We start from the raw sequence: 20,716 nt of genomic DNA on the forward strand, positions 1-20,716 counted from the left end.
GAATTAATCTTCACTAAACCATCTTCCATAATCACCTGATGTCCTGCTTGTCGAATCGTGACTAAAGAGAGCAATTTTTTCTTGAAACTAGGTACATACCATACATTGGAAATCAATTTTTCTCCAATGTCTGGGAGAAAAACTTTCACTACTCCTTTTCCATAAGGAGTATGTTTGGTATCATCAACAAGAAAAATTGAATTAAGTTGGCATTCTTGAAAATTCCAGAAAAAATCACGTTGACAAGTCATGTGCTGAGTTGCCCCGGAATCCAAGATCCAGGCATCTTCATAGTCACTTCTAAGATGAGATAAAATTTGTGATGTTGGTGAGGAAGTAAAAACATATTCTGAGTTGTCTTCATCTTGATCATTTGCAAATTGTGTTGAATGCTACTGAAACTTGGGAATTCTACTAAGTGAAGTTCGACAATCTTCAGCAAAATGGCCAACTTTGTTACATCTTCGACATACAATTTGACTTAAGTCTCTTCCTCGTCCTAAAGATTGTCCTCTGCCTCTGCTTTGACCTCTATTTGGAGATTGTCCTCTACCTTGACTATTATATCCTTGTCCTTGAAAATTGCCTCTTCCTTGGTTGTTTCCTCTACCTTGAAAATTATTTCTTCCTCCTCTGTTAAAATTGTTGCCTCTGCTTTGGCTTCGACCTCGATTATGTGCTGCTTGATTCTGATTCCATCTGCCTCTTCCTCGAGAACTATCTACTAATGACTTACTTGTGCTGGCTTCTGTGAGAAAAACATCTTCACCAACTTTCTTCTTCTTCCCAAAAGTTTTATCATGTTGACTTAACATTTCACAAAGTTCATCAAACTTTAGTTTTTCTAATTTCCCAGTTACTTGTAAAGTTTCTAAAAAGTGCGTATAGGAAGAAGGAAGCCCAGAAATTACAATTGTGACCATAAAGCTATCATCAATTGCGGGAAAACCAGCATTAATAATTTCCTGCTTAATATTCTTAAGTTTGGAGAGATATTCAAGAATATCACCATCTTTAGTTAATTTTTGTTGCAACAATTTTAACTGTAGATCGACCTTTTTGGATTCTGGCTGAGTATCAAAGAGGTCTTTAAAAGTTTTCAAGGTATTCCAAGCATCTGTGGCATTTTCTATATGTACATACATTTCATCATTTACAGAAGATTTAATAAGAGCTAAGGCTTTAGCATTCTTGATTTCCCATTTTGCCAGTGCATCTGCATCTGTGGGTTTATTCGGCTTTACATCTCCATCACATATTCCTTGCCATAATTCATTGTAAATGAGTGTGCTTTCAATAAGACGATGCCACGTTTTATAAGATTTGGTGCCTTCAAGTTTGTCGGAATCAGAAAATAAGTTAATCAACTTAGACATTTTTAGCGATGAAGAGACGCACCAAGAAGGAGAACAAAAAGGACCAGATAGTCAACACAACACACCACGCAAAAAACACGATCTATCGGGGCTTGGCCTTGACCCTCGAATAGTCGTCAAAACAGAAGAATATTGACTGAGCTTTGCACTTGGCTCTAGTCAATTTCTCACATTTTTACAGGGCAACTTTCAAAATTTGACTTTTTACAATGGTGCTTTTGCACAATCTGGTAAAAAAAATTTACCCCCCCTCAAAGTAAAATTACTTTGAGTTACAATGTGATGATCCCAATTACACAAATTACCCAACACACCTTATCTCTCCAATTTACAAATTACAAATAAAACTCCTTATTGCTCCAAAAATTACAAATTGCTATTGCACCTTATTTCTCCACTAAAATACAAAATTTCAAAATATAATTACACCTTATCACTCCATTAAAAAAACAAAACTCCACTTATCACTTCATTAACATTACAAAATAAAAAATATTCCTCTCCAGCAAAGACTTTTCAGATTCACCTTTTTTTTTTTAAAACTGTCGAACCCTGGATCTTTTCACTTGTCAAATGCTCGCTGGCTGGCACTGGAGTGCTCGCTGGATCTTTTACCAAGTATTTCATTTAGCAGGTTTTCGCATACGAACTTTGATGGTCTAGGCCTTTACGCTAGGAACAATGGCGTTTTTGAGCTGAATTGTGTGAAATATGGCAATTTCAAAATGCTTTCCGATATGTATTTTGTTACTGTTGTTCTCGACGGGTGTCGTTTGTCAAGGCTTTCTGCCGAGAATTTTAGAGCATGCTCGGAGCCCTAGAATGACATTTGGCTGGATGGCAGAAGTGTCCTAAGTCGCATGAAAAACAGGTCGTTCCTCTTCAGTATTCCGATGAAGACAGGTGGGTTAATCCATGACTGTTGTAAAAAACCAGATCAATTAACTCTCAAAACAACGAGATCAATTTATTAGGCTTATCCTGAAATATTTATTTGAAGATTATCTGGAAGAATGACATGACTATCACAAAGTTCCAGTATACTCATATTTGCACTTCCACCAACCTGGCAATGAGAAAAATGTAAATAACCCAAAGCCACATAAATCGGATTTGCTCTTTCTCCGCAACGATTTAGACAGATCAGGGGTATGAGTTGTTAGAGTGATCAGAGGAGAAATGTATAAAGTCTGAAATGCGTACTCAACAGCACAAAGGACCAATTAGATTTACCAGCGCAATTTAAACACAAAAAATTTTAAACTACAGATATCACCTCTTCACATTCGAATTTGGCATGTGTTAGGAGTGTTCGCCCCATTATCAAAATAAAGCTACCATAATATTACCGTTTTGGATCAATATTGAAAGCAGTAAAAAAATGTTACAAGTCCGTTAATTGGGAAGAACGCCAATGCAAACAATAAAGACCTTACTCAAGAATCAAAACGGCTATCGTCAAATACCCATGGCTCACGTTCAAAAATCTCACGACTGTTCAGCTGTACTCAGCCTGCTTCTATATCCTCTGCGCGTTTCCTAGCAGCTTATGCTGCTTTGGTAGCTGCTAGTGCATCCTTCTGTTGCTTCCAAAGGAGAAATTTTGCGTGGGAGATAGGGATGAGACTTTGGTCATGAGTTCCATTCCCTTCCACACCTTTTTACTTCCTCCTCAAATAAACTGCTGGAATCTCTTCCTCAAATCAACTGCAGCATTACTGGAGCTCCGATACCACAATAATGGCAGAAGTGTCCTCAGACACGTAATTTTATTAATCGGAAAAAAACAATTACATAATTGATTTTGCAAGAGTTTACACCCGAACCACCAAACACTCTTGCAATGAGCTATTTATAAGCTCCATGTCCTAACTACCTCTAATTATGGATCACTTATTAAATAACAAGTGTCCATTTACAATAAATGCTATTCAAACCAACTAGCTAACTAATCTCCTATAATAGAGCCTAAGATACGACACATTTGGAGAGTCATATCTAGTTACAACAATATGCTAATTCTAAAAGTCTCCATTAAATAATTAAACATTCTAGAATAATAATTATTAATTTAATATCTTAAATTAATAATTATTTTATTCTAATTTTATAACCTATGATAAAATTTGTATTTTTGGATCATCTAACATCCATTACAATTATTAAATTGTCATATTAATACACTCTATTACAAGGATTATATTATGATATTAACAATCTACTGTATTATTAATAAATACGTAAAATGATTTTAGAGTAATTTTAAATATGAAAAAATTAATATATATGAATTTGATGTTTTAGAAATTTAATAATATCATTTTAATTTGATATTTCTAGGCAATTTTTTGTTGGCATTGTGAATTAGGTGTTGTCCTTGATGGAAGCGTACCTAATGAGTTGTTCTTATTTGATATTATAAATATATTTGTAGAAACATTGTAGCATCAATATTAAACATAGACCATAATATAAACATAATTATAGGTTTACTAACATTAATAATATTGGATCGTAGAGATTAGGTTTAAAAAATTGTGGAATTGGGTTCGGTGTTGTAATAATGTTATGATCGCTCATTTGATTTTATACAATGTGTTTATGTGAAGCTTTTCTCTATGTGTAAATGGTAAATTATGTATGTATGTTACTTTTAATTTTATTCAACATTAAATTATTTTGTTGATATCATGGATCCATCTATTTGGAGTTGTCTTCCATTCGAAATTCTTGAACTTTTCTTCCTTTGCCTACCTTTATCGGTTGTGATAAATTTTAGCATTGTTTGTAAGAAATGGAAGAATGTTTTGCAAAACCCTTCTTTCTTGTTACGTTCCAAGCATGTCTCTATGAACGAATTTGGATTTATGGTTCCTTTCCTCAATAGTGAAGACAATTATTTTGCTCTTGAATACCTTAATCAGAATGGGCACATATCTAAATTTCATTCGTTATTCATAGATTCAAGATACAGATTAGAGTCTATTGTTGGACTAATGGTGGTTTTATCGTTACCAACAGAATGCTCCCATACACTGAACTATTTTGTAACAAGTCCATTTACAAAGGCCTTTAAAACTTAGGCCGAATACAAATTGGAGAGTGGGGATTCTTGTCATTATTGGAAAATATAAGCAGCAGAAAATATGATTGGGTTGTTCTAAAACATACATATGACAAAATGCAGTATAAATTTTATGTTTGCAGTAGTCTTGATAGGGTATTGCAAAGGGCTATTGTTCCACTTGGTGGCACTCCACCCCCTAAGAATGGCGTGTTTTATAAAATTAAATTGTTTTAGTTGTATCTGGACAAAGAGTATGAAGATTATCTTCAGTACGGGTATAAAATATATTGGTTTGATGTAATAAAAAATGAATGGGGTTTTTCATTTGTTCCAATCAGTGACATATGGTGTATGTCGTTAGCAATATACATGGATCAATTGATATGCCTTGCCAATGATGGCTCCACTTCTGTATGGTCAATTGAAGAATTAGATCATTTACAATTTGGTCAACCGTGCGTTGAACAAAGAATTGACAACTTTGAAGATGATTGTGGTTTCAGATGGAAGTTGTTGGAAGAAATTTTTGCATATATGAATAGCAAATGTCCTGGTTATCTTCCATTTCGAACAGTTCATGCTCTGGTTCTTATGTGCAACTACAGTGAAGTCTGGGTTTTGGTACCCAACGTTGGAGGATTGCAATGATTTGATTGAGTATGGAAATGTTTTTGCAAGAACCCTCAGCACATTATTGATTGGGGGAATATTCAGGTAAAGTAGTTAAGGGGTAAATACTGGATATATATCTGTGCGTGTGTGTAACTGAGAATTGTTTTATAGTGCAGGTCAAACCGGAAGGAGAGTTCCTAGCCGAACCTCTTCGTATTCTCGATCAGCGGGAAACCAACTTATGGAAACGAGCCATCCCTAGGAAAAAGGCTTATCCCACATTATTTCCTGAAGAGGAAGAGAACACCAAGGATGGTGTTCCACATGAAGGGGGGGAGATGTAACACCCCCAAGTTGCATAAACTTTCATGAAGATTATTAAGTGAATGTTTGTTTTTACTAAAAGGATATTTTAAATGTTATTTAATTTGATAAGGAATATGAACTGTTATAAGAAGCAGCCAAGAAACACGTGGTAATTACCTAAATCATAGGTGGTAATACTTTAAATAAAACTATTTTTTCATTTAAAAGAACAATTGCCAAGAAGTTCTTACTCTCTGCCTGAGAGAGGTAATATAGAGAGGGGAAAAGAGCATAAAAGACTCCTGGAGCTGGGTGGAATAAACTAATGGGAGAAACTTGCTCATTATAGTCAACAAAGAGTACAATTAGAGGTTGGACTGTAGTCCTGAGGCCTTAGTACTAACTGTAACTCGACTAGATCCAACATGGAGAAGATATAAGGTGCTCGGGGAGAGTCTGGATGTTATTGTAACTGGACTAGATCGAGCATGGAGAAGATAGAAGGTGCTCAGGGGAGAGTCTGGATGTGATTGCGAGACTCGTGGCTGGGAGGAGATACCTTTCGAATATATTATTTTTACAAGTTAACAGTTAAACTAAGGTAGCAAGCTTCTTTATAGACTTAATGTTAAACCATAAATATTATTATGTACAGTAATTAGAACCCTAAAGGAGAAGCCATCAAAAAAATCATTGTTGAACTGTAATCACAACTTCACGTAGTAACTATTAATGTCCGTGAAATAGATTAATTATACTAAACCGTAGTTGTTAACATTGAATGCACAGGAAAGTGATTACGATGATAAGCTATCTTTTAACAGTTTTGAACACTTCTAAAGAATTCCACAGAAGATAAAACCTCTGATAGTAGAACATAATACATGATTAATCTGACATAAAATAGAAACTGACATCTAGAGTAGAGGCTAGAAAAATCTAAGATACTAACAAGAATCCCTGCACACACTAAACATATATAATTGTAATTTCATAAAATCTAGAAAGTAAAAATATTGGTGCACTATGCCAATTTTATGTTTTAAACATCGAAACCCAAAAAAAGACAATGAATAGCCTCACGATAACATAGCTACCACAAGTCGAACAAAATTCATAGCCTCATAAATCTTTATACATATATATATCAAAAATGAAACTGACAAAAAAAGTGAGACTTCATTACCAATCTACCACAGCTTAACCCTAATGTTCACATTCAAAGATTATGCGCAAGAATCAGGCATTTGTCGCCTAAACTGTTCACACACCTCATACAAACATAATTAAACTAGTTCAATGAATGGAAATGCAATAGACAGGTATTTAAATAAGCCTCAAACAACCGAGCAACGACACCTTCAGGTTTGAGAATACTTATTACATATACACTTTAAACATAAAGGACCAACTTGAAATCCCTTCAAACTCATTATAATTATAGTCCAATAATTAAAGTTCTTCATTTAAAAAAATAATAATAAACGACCTCTTTATCCTACGACCAGAGTCTAACTTCAACCTGAAAAGCAGTGGCCATATTGTGAGATTCTGGAGCATGTCGTACCTGCAAGCCAACAGAAGGTAAGGCATGTCTTTGAAATTTTTTAAATCTGGTTCACGATTCCGAGAGATCGATTACCATTCCATCTCATGGAATATTTTGGTTGACTCATCCAGGAAGCCTAAACCTAAGAACGATTCCAAGAGATCGATTACCATTCTATCCATGGAATATTTTTGTTGACTCATCCACAAAGTCTAAACCTAAGAGTGTCCATACTAATGAACTTTTAACCTCTTAATTGTATGGATGTTTTAATGAGAGGAACTGGACCAACTGAGTACCTTTGATTTGTGTATACTACTAAGAATATTATCAATAACCATAGTTATGTTATTTAACTCGCTATTGATTATCATGGGATAAGCAACCATCCGTCAAATAAAGAAGTGATCTTTCATTCAAATTCATACATTAATTAACATGTTTTAGGTGATATGGTTGCATAAGCAGCTGCAAATTTAGCAGTCAAAGTTGCTCAATATCCGTGAGTGAATGCATGAGTATCTTCAAAGAAACCTCCGTTAGCAACACTTCCAGAAAAAGTAAAATTATTTTCCAGGGAAAATGTGTAGTTGCGATGGCCATGTTTTAGCAAGAAAGTTATGGAAGTACCAAAGGAAGTATGTGGATGGTGCTTTGTGTGTAAGTAATCTCCAGGTAGTAGCAACCATTGTTGGTTGAATGTAGTTGTAAGAAATATTATGACAGAAGTTGCTTGGATGGCAACTGGCCTTCATCCAACAAAGAATGCCGACGGTCATTTTCCAACCATTATAGCTCCTATATCGTATATATAGGAGGACCAATTACATGGCCTTTTGGAGGGTCCATGGGAGAATCCATCCTACAGAAAACATTTGTGGAAGTCAATTTAACAAGCTTCAACTTTTGCCAAAGTCAAATATTATCTTCTGAAAGTAAAAATTTATGAGATTATTTTTTCATTGTAGATTGTTTGAGAATTGCATTCCAAAATTCATATAATCAAACACCCAATTATTTTCCTTAATCTGCTTTGGTTACATTATTTTCTTAATCGTGTGAACTGTATGGCAATTGTGAAAAAAGTCATCTGTAATAAAGAGCACCCTTTAGGGATAAGAAAAAAAAAAAGAAAATATAAAAAATCATATAGGATTGCCGGAGGTGTAAGGTTCCCCTCATATAGGATGGGACAGCCACCGCCGGAGGTGTTCCAGTCCCACCAATAAAACCAGTCCACCAACAGGGAGGGCCTACACAAAGAAACTGCCCACCAACCATATGAATTATTTCTTATTAATGAGATTATATGGGGATTGTGATTAGTTGATATTTTTACCCTTTTAAATTGGAAGCTAGAAATGAGTGTCAGACATGTTGCACTTGCAGCAACTTGGAGCAGATACGTTGATGATTCCTCTACTGTGGTCTCTAGCAATCGAATTGGTTCAAGTGTAATTGGCATAACCCCAAAACTTGGAGGTCATTTTCAATGTGGTTATGGCCATCGTTGACAATGTTGGAAGAATATGCTATGGTCATCGTTGACAATGAACATTCAAGATAAAATTTTAATCGTAAGTCGTTGTTCCTTAACCTATCTGTTTTGTGTTAAGGAACTCAATCATGGAGGTTTAAATGGCATGCAAGTGTTTTCTTCTAGGTGAGGGAGTCCATCTGTTTGATGATTCTAATTACATAAGAAACCATAATTATCCATTCCAATTCCAATTAGATGGATTCAAATAAGTAAATAATATACAAATATTAACACATGATCTCGATGTCACGTTTCTATCACTCCGAATTTGATTGTTTTGCCTTTTGACATTCATCCAACCAGTCAGTAAATCTGCAAACGAGATGAAATACAATCGTTATAATGTAAACAAGATGAAATGCAATCGCTAAAACATAAAAAATTATAGCATATGAAAATGTAAAATATAATGTTTCATTCGATACAGTTTACAGTTTGTTTTCATCGGATCGCTGGAGACTTACACGTCAATGGGCTCGCTCAAATCTGAATACATTGATAGAAAGGAAAAAAGCATTATTGGTTAGCCCATATCCATGTAAAACTTATAATTCGAGATAAACGTATCTCGAATGAAAGAAGTGACTTGATACGCACTAAGAAGTTAATAACATGGAAACTCACTGTTGATTGTCATGGAGTAGGCGGCTGCGCACATCCTACACTTGAGTTCTCCGATCATTTGCTTTCGATCCCTATTGCATGGGCCAATTATATATAGGCGCGTTAATATATAAAAATCATAAGCGTTAATATATATAAATCATAAAACTGTGAAGAACTGAAAAACACGAATGATAGCTCACATGGCACATTCCACTCCCGCTGGATGGCTACAAAATGGACAGTTGAAAACAGTTTCTAATTTTGGTTGCCTTTTGCGCGGCTTATTTGAAGCAGCCGACTTCTTTCTTTTTCCCATAATAACAGTCGCAAATACTCAATGATTTGACGAACGAAACCCAAATCGAAACTGTAATCATAAAATTCGATGTTATGATATTCAAGCTTTCCAACCGTAACTAATATCCATATAAATACATTATTATCACATAGGAAGTTATTTTTCATTGTTAAAATCTAGTCGGCTCAAAAGGTTAGAATTTGGTGAGCAGAGGTTAAAATTCGGAAAGTTTTTTATTTTTTTGTATTTGTGAAAGTAGTTAATTTTAAGTAATTTCTAGTTGTTTGCATTTAGGTTTAAATTTTGTGGAGTTTACTTGGTTCATTATAAGAGTAATTATGTTGAGTATGTAATCTCCACATTTGTATTTTTCAATATTTTAACCTTTGCCATGTTTATAAGTTATCTATTTACTTTGATAATATTAAAAGGGTTGATTAGAACATAGATTTTTAAAGAAACTTTTTCATTTAAAGTCAATTGACTTATATCTAGTTAATATATTTAACAAATGTAATAATATTTTTAAATTTATATCAATATTATGTTTTATTTAATAAATTTATTTAAAAAAATTACAATTATTTTTTCAAGAGAACTAAAATAAATAGGATCCTTTTGTAATTAAAGTGAATTTAAATAGTTTTGTAATTATATTTTTTATAATAATTTTATAAAATTATCCAATCTTGCTTCTCCTTTTGTTCCATTTTCCTCCTTGATTTCTCTTTTCTGTTTTAATATTTCTCTTTAATAATTCAAATTTCCATCTTCTTCTTTTTAACATCCATCTATTTACTAAATAAATTTATAATCTTAAAATAATTTTATAATTTTAAGATCTTTTTATAGCCCTAAAATTACTTTAAAACATGTATTTATTATCTATTCAATACCCTAAAATAATATATTTTTTCATCAATGTTATCTATCTTTATTATTTTACATTTTCTTTTAATTTACTTTATACAATTTACTTCATACCCCTCTTTAATGTGTCAATTTAAATAGTTTCCTTTCTTTATTTATTCACTTTATCATCTTTATTCAATTTTACTCAAATAAACTGGGGGATAATTTCAATAGATCTAGCTGACCTAATTTATAACTTTTATAAAACAAAAATAATAAATCAGTGCTGCACTATCGTGAAGTATCCTTCATGATATCCTTCATGGGATATCATGAACTATAGTAGGTGCAATATTAATGCTAATCAATATTTATCCTCTTATAATGTGGGTGGGTGCAGTCATTACTCTGTAACCCAAATCCAAATTGTGCTACGCCTAATAGCGAGGTTGCTGCCAAGATCTTAAATAATATAAACGAACGCTCAGCCCAGTTTTCAAATATATCGCAAAGAAAATACGTGGTCAGAATCATCAGATTTGGTAGACTTAGATATATTTTTCCATTCACCTGATTGTTTTTATTTAACAATAAGCATTTGTCAATAATCTAGATTTATATATTAAAATTATTTTTTATATATATTTAATTGACTTGAAAAGTTTAGTTTACAATCCAGTATGATGTGTAACTGATAAGTTATCAAACTTGAAATTTTCTTCATCTCTAAAAAAAACTATACAAAACATTTAAATAAAGTAGACTCAAAGAAATTGGAGCTTCTCAAAAAATTGAATCTTTCTGGGCTCATGTTACATCTGCATTTAAGGTGGATCTATGCTGATTAAAAATTCATTACATCTAAGAAATTGCAAAAAAATCATCTTTACCAAAGTTCTAATAATTTTTGTTAACCAAATAATTACAATCAACTAGTAAAAAAAATATAATACTAAGATTTATACTAATTTTATTGAAATTAATTAAGCTTTGTAATAATGGTTAAAAAAGTATTTATTAAATGAGAAATTGTTTAAATTATAAATAATTAATAAATATTTACATCAAAATTGTTTATTAAATCAGAAATTGTTTATTCACATACCTAAATTAGTATAAATTACTCATAAACCTGAAAACTAAAACATAAAATTAGTCAATTACTCATAAGCTAAATAACTCATAGTTAATGATAATTAGTCATAAATCTAAGTTACTTATAATTCATGATTTATTGAAATATAAAATTACTTATGTAGCATTCATTATTCATAATTTAATTGACAATGATCTTAACGTTTATACTAATGAAATCAGATAAGTTTTGCAATAATGATTAAAACAATATTTATTAAATGAGAAATTGTTTAAATCACAAATAATTAATAAATATTTAAATCATAATTATTCAAGAATCTAAATCACTGATAATTAACCTAAATTACTCATAATTGTTGACTATAGATTTCTCATAAACCAAAAAACACTATAAATTATTGAAACATAAAATTAACTATGTGGCACTATAAATTAACTTCTTCATCCAAACAAGTGGAATCTGGCTTCTAAAATTTACAAAAACTCAATATATGAAACATTCAATTGTGATTTCTACTACCAGCTATATGTTGTTCTATTCATTGTTCATTATAAAGCATGTCACACTTTTTTCTACTTGTTTAAAAGCCTTGTAAAATATTTTTTTGAAAAAATTAATCCCAAATCCTTGTAGATCTAAATAACCTTAAGAATTTTCTAATTCTAGATATAGCTCTTAAACACTATTCTATTCAATTGGATAGATGTCTTACTCCTAACATTTTCACATTGCATCTATTAGCAAGCCATCAATATATTTCAATTCTCTTTCTGATTCTATTAGAAAATTGCATTGACCTCATCATCAAAGGCATATCCATTTCTATTAGCAGGCTATCAATATATTTCAATTCAATTTTTTTATTTGCTGAGATAAATAGCCCTTTTTAAAGTTTCTCAAAGTATTTATTTGTATTAGTCAATTATCAATGTATTTAAATTCCCTTTTTGATTTGATTTGTTGAGATAGATAGCCCTTTTAAAATTACTCAAAGTAACTAAATCTATATGGAATAGGAATTCAAGGTTGAATTCAAACATTTGATTCTGATATTACCAGAGAAAATCTAGAGAGAGATATAGGCATTTCCTCCTTGAAGAAGGCCTTGTTAGGTGTGGAGTTCATAGTTGTATCCACCTATTTTACTAAAATCCTTCCCCAAATCACACTAAAATGTATGCGAATCTAGAATATGCATGTACTCACTTTTTTTTCTTCAACAAAGCAGATGTTAGATCAATGATGGTTGAAGATTCATGAAGTTATTTGGGATAAATATTACTTCATTGTCACAATAATATCTAACTTTCCAATTTTCACATCTGTATCCATATTTAATTGCACTAAGATGTGAGAATTATAATGGATTTAAGGAATTTATGTATTCCTTTTTGTACTTAAAGTTAAACAAATAACTTTTCAACTCTACAATTTAATAGAGAACATTTTATTTTTAAATATTTTCAATATCCAATTGAAATTCAATCAACTCTACAATAACATTATTTACATATATAATAAAAAATCATTAGATATCAAATTCAACGGTGCATTTACTTTTTTCCTAAAATATCTACTCAAATAAAAAATAATAGATAATTATCTAAAAGATGTTGAAATTTTGGATAACTAGGAAAGTATTTCCGAAGAAACCCATCAAAGAACTCATTTTTTATTATTTAAATTTCCTAATATCTTTTAATTTAACCTCCATATACCTGGTAATCATAATCATGTAGATATTAATGTTTTTATTACAATGATTAAGTTGTGATATTAACGCAGTCCATTTCAAGGATTATCTTATGATATTAACAATCTCTTGTTTTATTAATAAATAAGTAAAATGATTTAGAGTAATTTTAAATATTAAAAAAAATAATATATATGAATGTGTTGTTTTAGAAATTTAATAATATCATTTTAATTTGATATTTCTGGATTAATTACATTAAAAAATTTAGTTTAGGTTTAGAGCCAACAATTCTGGCTTATTAGTATAATATTGATATTAAATATCATTAAGTTTTGAAATATAAATAATTAAAAATACTAATGTGATTGTTTATTATTTAAATTTCCTAACATTTATTAATTTTACCTCCATATATCACATAATCATAATCATGTAGATATTAATGTGATCCATTACAATGATTAAGTTGTCATATTAATACACTCCATTACAAGGATTATCTAATGATATTAACAATCTATTGTTTTATTAATAAATAAGTAAAATAATTTTAGAGTAATTTTAAATATGAAAAAAATTAATATATATGAATTTGATGTTTTGAAAATTTAATAATATCATTTTAATTTGATATTTCTATATACATTATATGAAAAATTTTAGTTTAGGTTTAACATTTTTTATCCTTAACAGAATGGAAAATTGTGTAGTCCAACAAAAAGATAAAATTGTGTTTTCGAGGCAATTTTTTGTTGGCATTGTGAATTAGGTGTTGTCCTTGATGGAAACTTACCTAATGAGTTGTTCTTATTTGATATTATAAATATATTTGTAGAAACATTGTAGCATCAATATTAAAAATAGACCTTAATATAAAAATCATTATAGGTTTACTAACATTAATAATCTTGGATTGTAGAGATTAGGTTTAAAAAATTGTGGAATTTTGTTCGGTATTTTAATAATGTTATGATCGCTAATTTGATTTTAAACAATGTGTATACGTGAAGTTTTTCTCTATATGTAAATGGTAAATTATGTATATATGTTACTTTTAATTTTATTCAACATTAAAGTGTTTTGTTGATATCAAATGTGTTTTTTTTCTATTAGGTGATTTCATTGTTTGATCATGGATCCATCTATTTGGAGTTGTCTTCCATTCGAAATTCTTGAACTTTTCTTCCTCTACCTTCCTTTATCAGTTGTGATAAATTTTAGCACTGTTTGTAAGAAATGGAAGAATGTTTTGCAAAACCCTTCTTTCTTGTTACGTTCCAAGCATGTCTAAATGAATTAATTTGGATTTATGGTTCCTTTTTTCAATAGTGAAGAAAATTATTTTGCTCATGAATACCATAATCAGAATGGGCACATATCTCAATTTCATTTGGGGTTCATGGATTCAAGATACAGAGTAGAGTCTATTGTTGGACCAGTGGTGGTTTTATCGTTACCAACAGAGTAGAGTCTATTTAATAAATTTATTTAAAAAAAATTACAATTATTTTTTCAAGAGAACTAAAATAAATAGGATCCTTTTGTAATTAAAATGAATTTAAATAATTTTGTAATTACATTTTTATAATAATTTTATAAAATTATCCAATCTTGCTTCTCCTTTTGTTCCATTTTCCTCCTTGATTTCTCTTTTATGTTTTAATATTTCTCTTTAATAATTCAGAATTCCATCTTCTTCTTTTTAACATCCATCTATTTACTAAATAAATTTATAATCTTAAAATAATTTTATAATTTTAAGATCTTTTTATAGCCCTAAAATTACTTTAAAACATGTAATTATTATCTATTCCAATACCCTAAAATAATATATTTTTTCATCAATGTTATCTATCTTTATTATTTTACATTTTCTTTTAATTTACTTCATACAACCCTCTTTAATGTGTCAATTTAAGTAGTTTCCTTTCTTTATTTATTCACTTTATCATCTTTATTCAATTTAAGTAAGTTCATGTTAATTAAATTTCTAAAATATTTTAAAATTTGTAATAATATTTTACTCAAATAAACTAGGGGATAATTTCAATAGATCTAGCTGACCTAATTTATAACTTTTATACAACAAAAATAATAAACCAGTGCTGCACTATCGTGAAGTGTCCTTCATGATATCCTTCCTGAAGTGTGCAATATTAATGCTAATCAATATTTATCCTCTTATAATGTGGGTGGGTGCAGTCATTACTCTGTAACCCAAATCCAAAGTGTGCTACGCCTAATAGCGAGGTTGCTGCCAAGATCTTAAATAATATAAACGAACGCTCAGCCCAGTTTTCAAGTATATCGCAAAGAAAATACGTGGTCAGAATCATCAGATTTTGTAGACTTAGATATATTTTTTCATTCACCTGATTGTTTTTATTTAACAATAAGCATTTCTCAGCAATCTAGATTTATATATTAAAATTATTTTTCATATATATTTAATTTACTTGAAAAGTTTAGTTTACAATCCAGTATGATGTGTAACAGGTAGGTCATCAAACTTGAAATTTTCTTCATCTCTAAAAAAAAACTATACAAAACATTTAAATAAAGTAGACTCATAAAGAAAATTACACTGGAAGAAATTGGATTCTTCTCAAGAAATTGAATCTTTCTGGGCCCATGTTACATCTGCATTTAAGGTAAATCTACAAAGAAACATTTACATGATAACTCACCTACAACAATTGGAGATTTACGTCACCAACTATCTGATTTACCAGATAATAAGTTGGTTGAGCATATTATGCAGTTTGGTTCTTCTCTAAGAGGTACAAGGGCATACTAGACTAAGTGTCGAGCTGAATTGACTAACGTGATTACTCAGTTAGGATGTCCATGTTTATTTTTTACTTTGAGTGCAGCTGACACAAAGTGGCCAGAGTTGCATAACCTCATGCCCATACATTCACATTATCGTTCTTCAAATGAGCATCATATGAAAATTGAGAATGTTATTCAGTACCCTCATATTGTTGCCACATTTATGCAACATACATTCAATATTTTTCGAGAGGAAGTTATCCAAAAATATCATAAAGCTAAAGACTTCTGGTACAGGTTTGTGTTGTTGGAGTAACTATATCTTCATTTTTTTTAGATATGAGTGGAAACATAGTCGTTCAGCACATATCCATGGTTTCCTATGGTTAGAAGTCACTCCTCACATGGAAATACTTGATTGGTAAAATGGTTTTGATGTACAACTTGCAAAGATATTCTTCAACAAATATGTAATTGCATGGAATCAATGTGACATACATCGTCGCAACATAATGGTTCCACGAAGCCATAATGATGACCCTTCGCTATTGAATACTGGTCAAATTTTCTCTTGTAATCATCATAATGATTATGAAGAATTTCTAAATCGTGTCCAAAGGCAGACAAAGTGTACTTAGATTCTTGTTTGTGCAAAAAGGGCATTATTCTGACATGTCAGTACAATGCTCCATGGGATCTTTGTGATGAATCAAGATTGTTCATAGATGATCAAGGAAGAAAAAAATATGAGCCAGCAAGAAATGATGGTAGGCTTAATATACATAACATTGACCTTCTAACAATTTGGCGTGCAAATGTTGATTTCCAGCCAATGCTTTCTCGCTATGGTGTCTTGAAATATATTGATAAGTATGCATCAAAAGCAGAAAAAAGGTCTGAAAGTTATCATCATATGTTAACTAGAATTTCAAATTCTATTAGCTCTCACGATCATGCTTTATGTGCATACAAAAGGTTTCTTGTAGAAACGATTGTTGACCTTGACAATGGAGCACAAGAAATGTGCCATATGTTACTTAAGCTACCTCTTGTTGTTTGTAGTCGGAAATTTATTTCCTTAAATGTTGGAAGAAATGTTTTTAGGAAAATCTCAAAGAATGGCTTGCAATGTTCATCTGAGAATACTTTTGTCAACATTATCATAAGAGACCTTTTTTCCTTGAACATCTATCTTTCATAGAAACAATAAGATCTTGTACATTTTATAGCAAGCGCAAACAATATCCATGGAATCTTAGAGATGTTCATGTTATTGTTCGATTTTGCCACGATTTTATTTTATTCCTCGTGAGGCTTCAGAGGAATTTGAAACCTTTTTCTAGATAGAATTGCTCTTGTACAAGTTATTTCGTGATATTCCTGCAGAAATTTGCCTTTCAGCTGAAATTGTTATTGAAAATTGGAGGAATTTTCGACATCGAGCATGGCATGTTGATCGAAATATATCAGCTATAGACAATATTGAAGATGAAGAAGATGGTGATTTTTCTAACCAGGAAATGAATCTTGAAGATGATTTTCAAGAATGACAAATTTTCTCTCACTTGGTTCCACCAAATGATGTGAATGTTTCTGATCTTCACACCCTTGGTCGAAGGGACTTTGATATATCCTTTGACTAGGAAAGTACAACTATTTCTAATGATGTTGCAGAAGTAGTTATTAATTTTATAAGGATGAAAAATCATGGGGCGATATTTTTGACCTTTCAAACAAAACATTTGCATCTCCAGATTCTTTGTCGGAAAAACAACAACTTTCTTTTGAAATTGTTTTAAGGCACTTTGTTGAATATGAGATTCGTGAACCTCTTCTTATGATTGTTCAGGGCACTGCGGGCACTGGGAAGTATTTCCTTATCCATTGTATTTTTGAAGCTCGTTCTAATTTATTAAGTAATGGAAGAATCACTTTTCTTCTTCTTTCCCGAACAGGAATAGCTGCTTTTAATATACATGCAAAAACAATACACTCAGCTCTTAAAATTCCAATTAAAGATATGCATCCACTATAGGGGCAATCACTTGTAGTATTCCAAGAAGAAATGCGACATGTTAGATATATATTGATTGATGAAATGAGATTTCAAGGATCAAGGTTTTTTATGCTAATAGATGCTCGATTACGAGAAGCATTTCGAGAGAAAAAAAATTGTCCTTTTGGTGGCAAATCCATCATCCTTGTGGGTGACCTTGGCCAAATGCCTCCTATGAGAGATAAGCCTTTGTATGCAGGTAATACAGTAGGGAAAGTCTTGTGGAACAAATTCAACATTGTTGTCACTCTTGACACAATCTTTCGCCAACAAGGGAATAATGAGAAACAATCTTGTTTTCGTAGAGTCCTCAATAACATAAGAAATTTAGAACCTGTTCTTGAAGATTGGGAGTTTCTTATGTCATGGGCTAATATGAGGTTGCATCCTAGAAAAAGAGATTTATTTAATGCAGCAATTCACATGTTTCCAACAAATAATTTGGTCTCCTTCCATAATAGGCATATGTTAAAATCATTAAATTCTCCAATTGCATGATGTGTTGTTGAGCATTCAAGGCGTTCAGAAATCATTGGCGTTGATGATGATCAATTGGACCGCAAAGTTTATGGTGACATGTCATTTATGGGTTGAAGTTGGCTTGGTGAATGGTGCACTTGGTTATGTTAAGGATATATTTTATACGCCTACTCTAAGCCACCTCAACTTCCAATGTTCACAACTGTTGTTTTCGATAAGTATGTTGGTGTTCCATTTGATGCAAGCAATCCAAACATTGTTACTATCACACCAGTGATAAGAGAAATCAAAAACAAATTCCTTTGAAGATGGAATGGGCTCTTACAATCCACAAGTCACATGGATTGACTTTAGAACGAGCGTAAGTTGATATCGGGAATAAAGAGCAACAAGGCCTTACCTTCACAGCCATATCAAGAGTGAAATCAATAGATGGTTTACGCATTGCACCGCCTTTCTCTTTTCAACGTTATGCCAAGATGAAAGATAGTGCATATGTTACAATTAGGAAGAAAGAAGAGGAGTGATAGAAGTCCATATCGTTATGACATACAACTAATAACATTGTGACCTTCTTTATAGTATGTTTTTTTAATTTCTTTTATTGTCCTCTTGATTTAATTTTAATATAATAATCAATCTCATATATTTATTAGATTAATAAATTCATCATATTCATAGTAATATTTGAGAAAGTTGTTTACATCATTTTTCATGTTGTTCAATATACTTTTTCTTTAAGTGCCTATTGTTCTTTTCTTTGCAACAGACCATTCAGACATAAATAAGGAGTTATATGAACCAATCATTCAAAATCATTTTTATAAATGGTTCATATTGATATTAATATTTTGGATTCATATTACATCATGAAATGAAAAAATTGAGGTTTTGAATATTTGCCAACACCGTGGCCAAAATTCATTTTTTGAATATTCATTTTTTGCCAACTCGTATAAGTGTTAGGTGGATCATGAGAAAGAAGAGCTTAGGAGTTCATGCCTCCCAAGGCATGGAGTAAATTGCTAATGAGCTCTGGGGAAAAGTCTCCTATGGGCTTTGAAAGTAAAAGAAAGAGAAAATTGGTAGTCACGATTAATGTAATGTCCCCAGAAAAACTGTAAATATTTTATTTTTACCACAGTAAGGAACAAACTGGATATTATTGTTATTATTTGTTTAAAGTGAATAATGTTGTTAATTATTAAAGAAAGGAAATGGTTTGAATATTAACAGACCTTGTAACTTCTCATAACAAGGAAGTTAGGAAAGATAGTTGCCTGAAACCCTAACTACCTCCCCTAGTGGTGAATGCTCCAAGGAAAAGGGGAGTTGGGGGGGGGGGCAAAGGGGGAGGACCATGCTGAAGGGTTAGACAGTGAAAAGCTAAGTCTGGTGACGACCAGATAGCAACAGCACTTAGTGGAGAGGCTCGCAGAAGACAGTGGTCTTGTGAGCAAGCTTGGGGGGAGACTTGGACCTAACGGCAAGTCTCATGGTTGGGAGGAAACGAAATACTGCAAGTATTACAAGTAACATCTTCAGTTGAGTTAAATCTTTAATATGGTACAGGTAAGTAACATTTTTGGAATAATCTTTATTTTGCTGATACAAACTGTTGATTTTGGAAATGAATAACTGCGAACAGTAATGTACAAGAACAAAATGCATCCTACGTTAAACTAAAAATGGTAATGATTCTGTTAATTATAGTTAGTATTGCTCAGGTGTAGTTTATACTTATACAATATATATTTTCAGACAGTATTGTTCAGGAGTAGTTTATAAATACACTTCATTGTGTATGATTAGTGATCTATGAAAGTAAATTGAATTGTAACAATTTTGTATTCGTTGTAATCAAACTAAACAATAACATGAGAATTAAGTAGGAGCTTGGCAAACCTAGATACAGATCGATGGGCTAGCTGAGCCTATAATCCATACAAAAAGTATAGGAAAAGGGAGCTCAAACGCCATCATACCATTCATACCATAGACTAAATATATATGTAATTAGGGACTAAATGGAGAAAGTGAAAGGAAAATTTCCCTTACACAAAAAGCAGAACTAGATAAATTCCTAAAGGAAACATTTACAAACAACTGTATAATTACCATGCAAACCCTCGCAAATTTTTTGTTCATAACCTTGCTCGAGAACAGTATTAAAAGCCATAAATCTACTGGCTAATACAAACAGAACAAGCATATAAACAACGATACAACCACTTGTTCAGATATAGTCACACAAAAAAAGAGAATAAATACCGAGACTATAATGAAGTCAACAGTCTGGTTCCAAACCAAGGAGGGTTTTCATCCCTTCAATGTATTTAACCAAATAGGCTAGTTCAAAGCAACGAAAGTCGTGAACGAGTAATAAGTAAATGATGGTCCAACACAT

The 20,716-nt window shown here is 31.5% G+C and overlaps 1 protein-coding gene across 1 annotated transcript; it reads right to left on the minus strand.

The window, feature by feature from the left end:
* Positions 1-8,707: 8,707 nt before the first annotated feature.
* On the minus strand, positions 8,708-9,372 carry LOC149265377 (transcription elongation factor 1 homolog). The gene is made up of 4 exons (XM_089403700.1): positions 9,257-9,372; positions 9,075-9,145; positions 8,915-8,936; positions 8,708-8,762 (listed from the first exon to the last, which is right to left on the minus strand). The coding sequence occupies exons 1-4, from the start codon at positions 9,370-9,372 to the stop codon at positions 8,708-8,710; spliced, it is 264 nt and encodes an 87-aa protein (XP_089259826.1).
* Positions 9,373-20,716: the final 11,344 nt, after the last annotated feature.

This window comes from Pinus tabuliformis, chromosome 6, assembly GCF_031772625.1.
Source record: "Pinus tabuliformis cultivar Carrire ecotype Pingquan chromosome 6, CPIR1, whole genome shotgun sequence".
NCBI lineage: Eukaryota > Viridiplantae > Streptophyta > Pinopsida > Pinales > Pinaceae > Pinus > Pinus tabuliformis.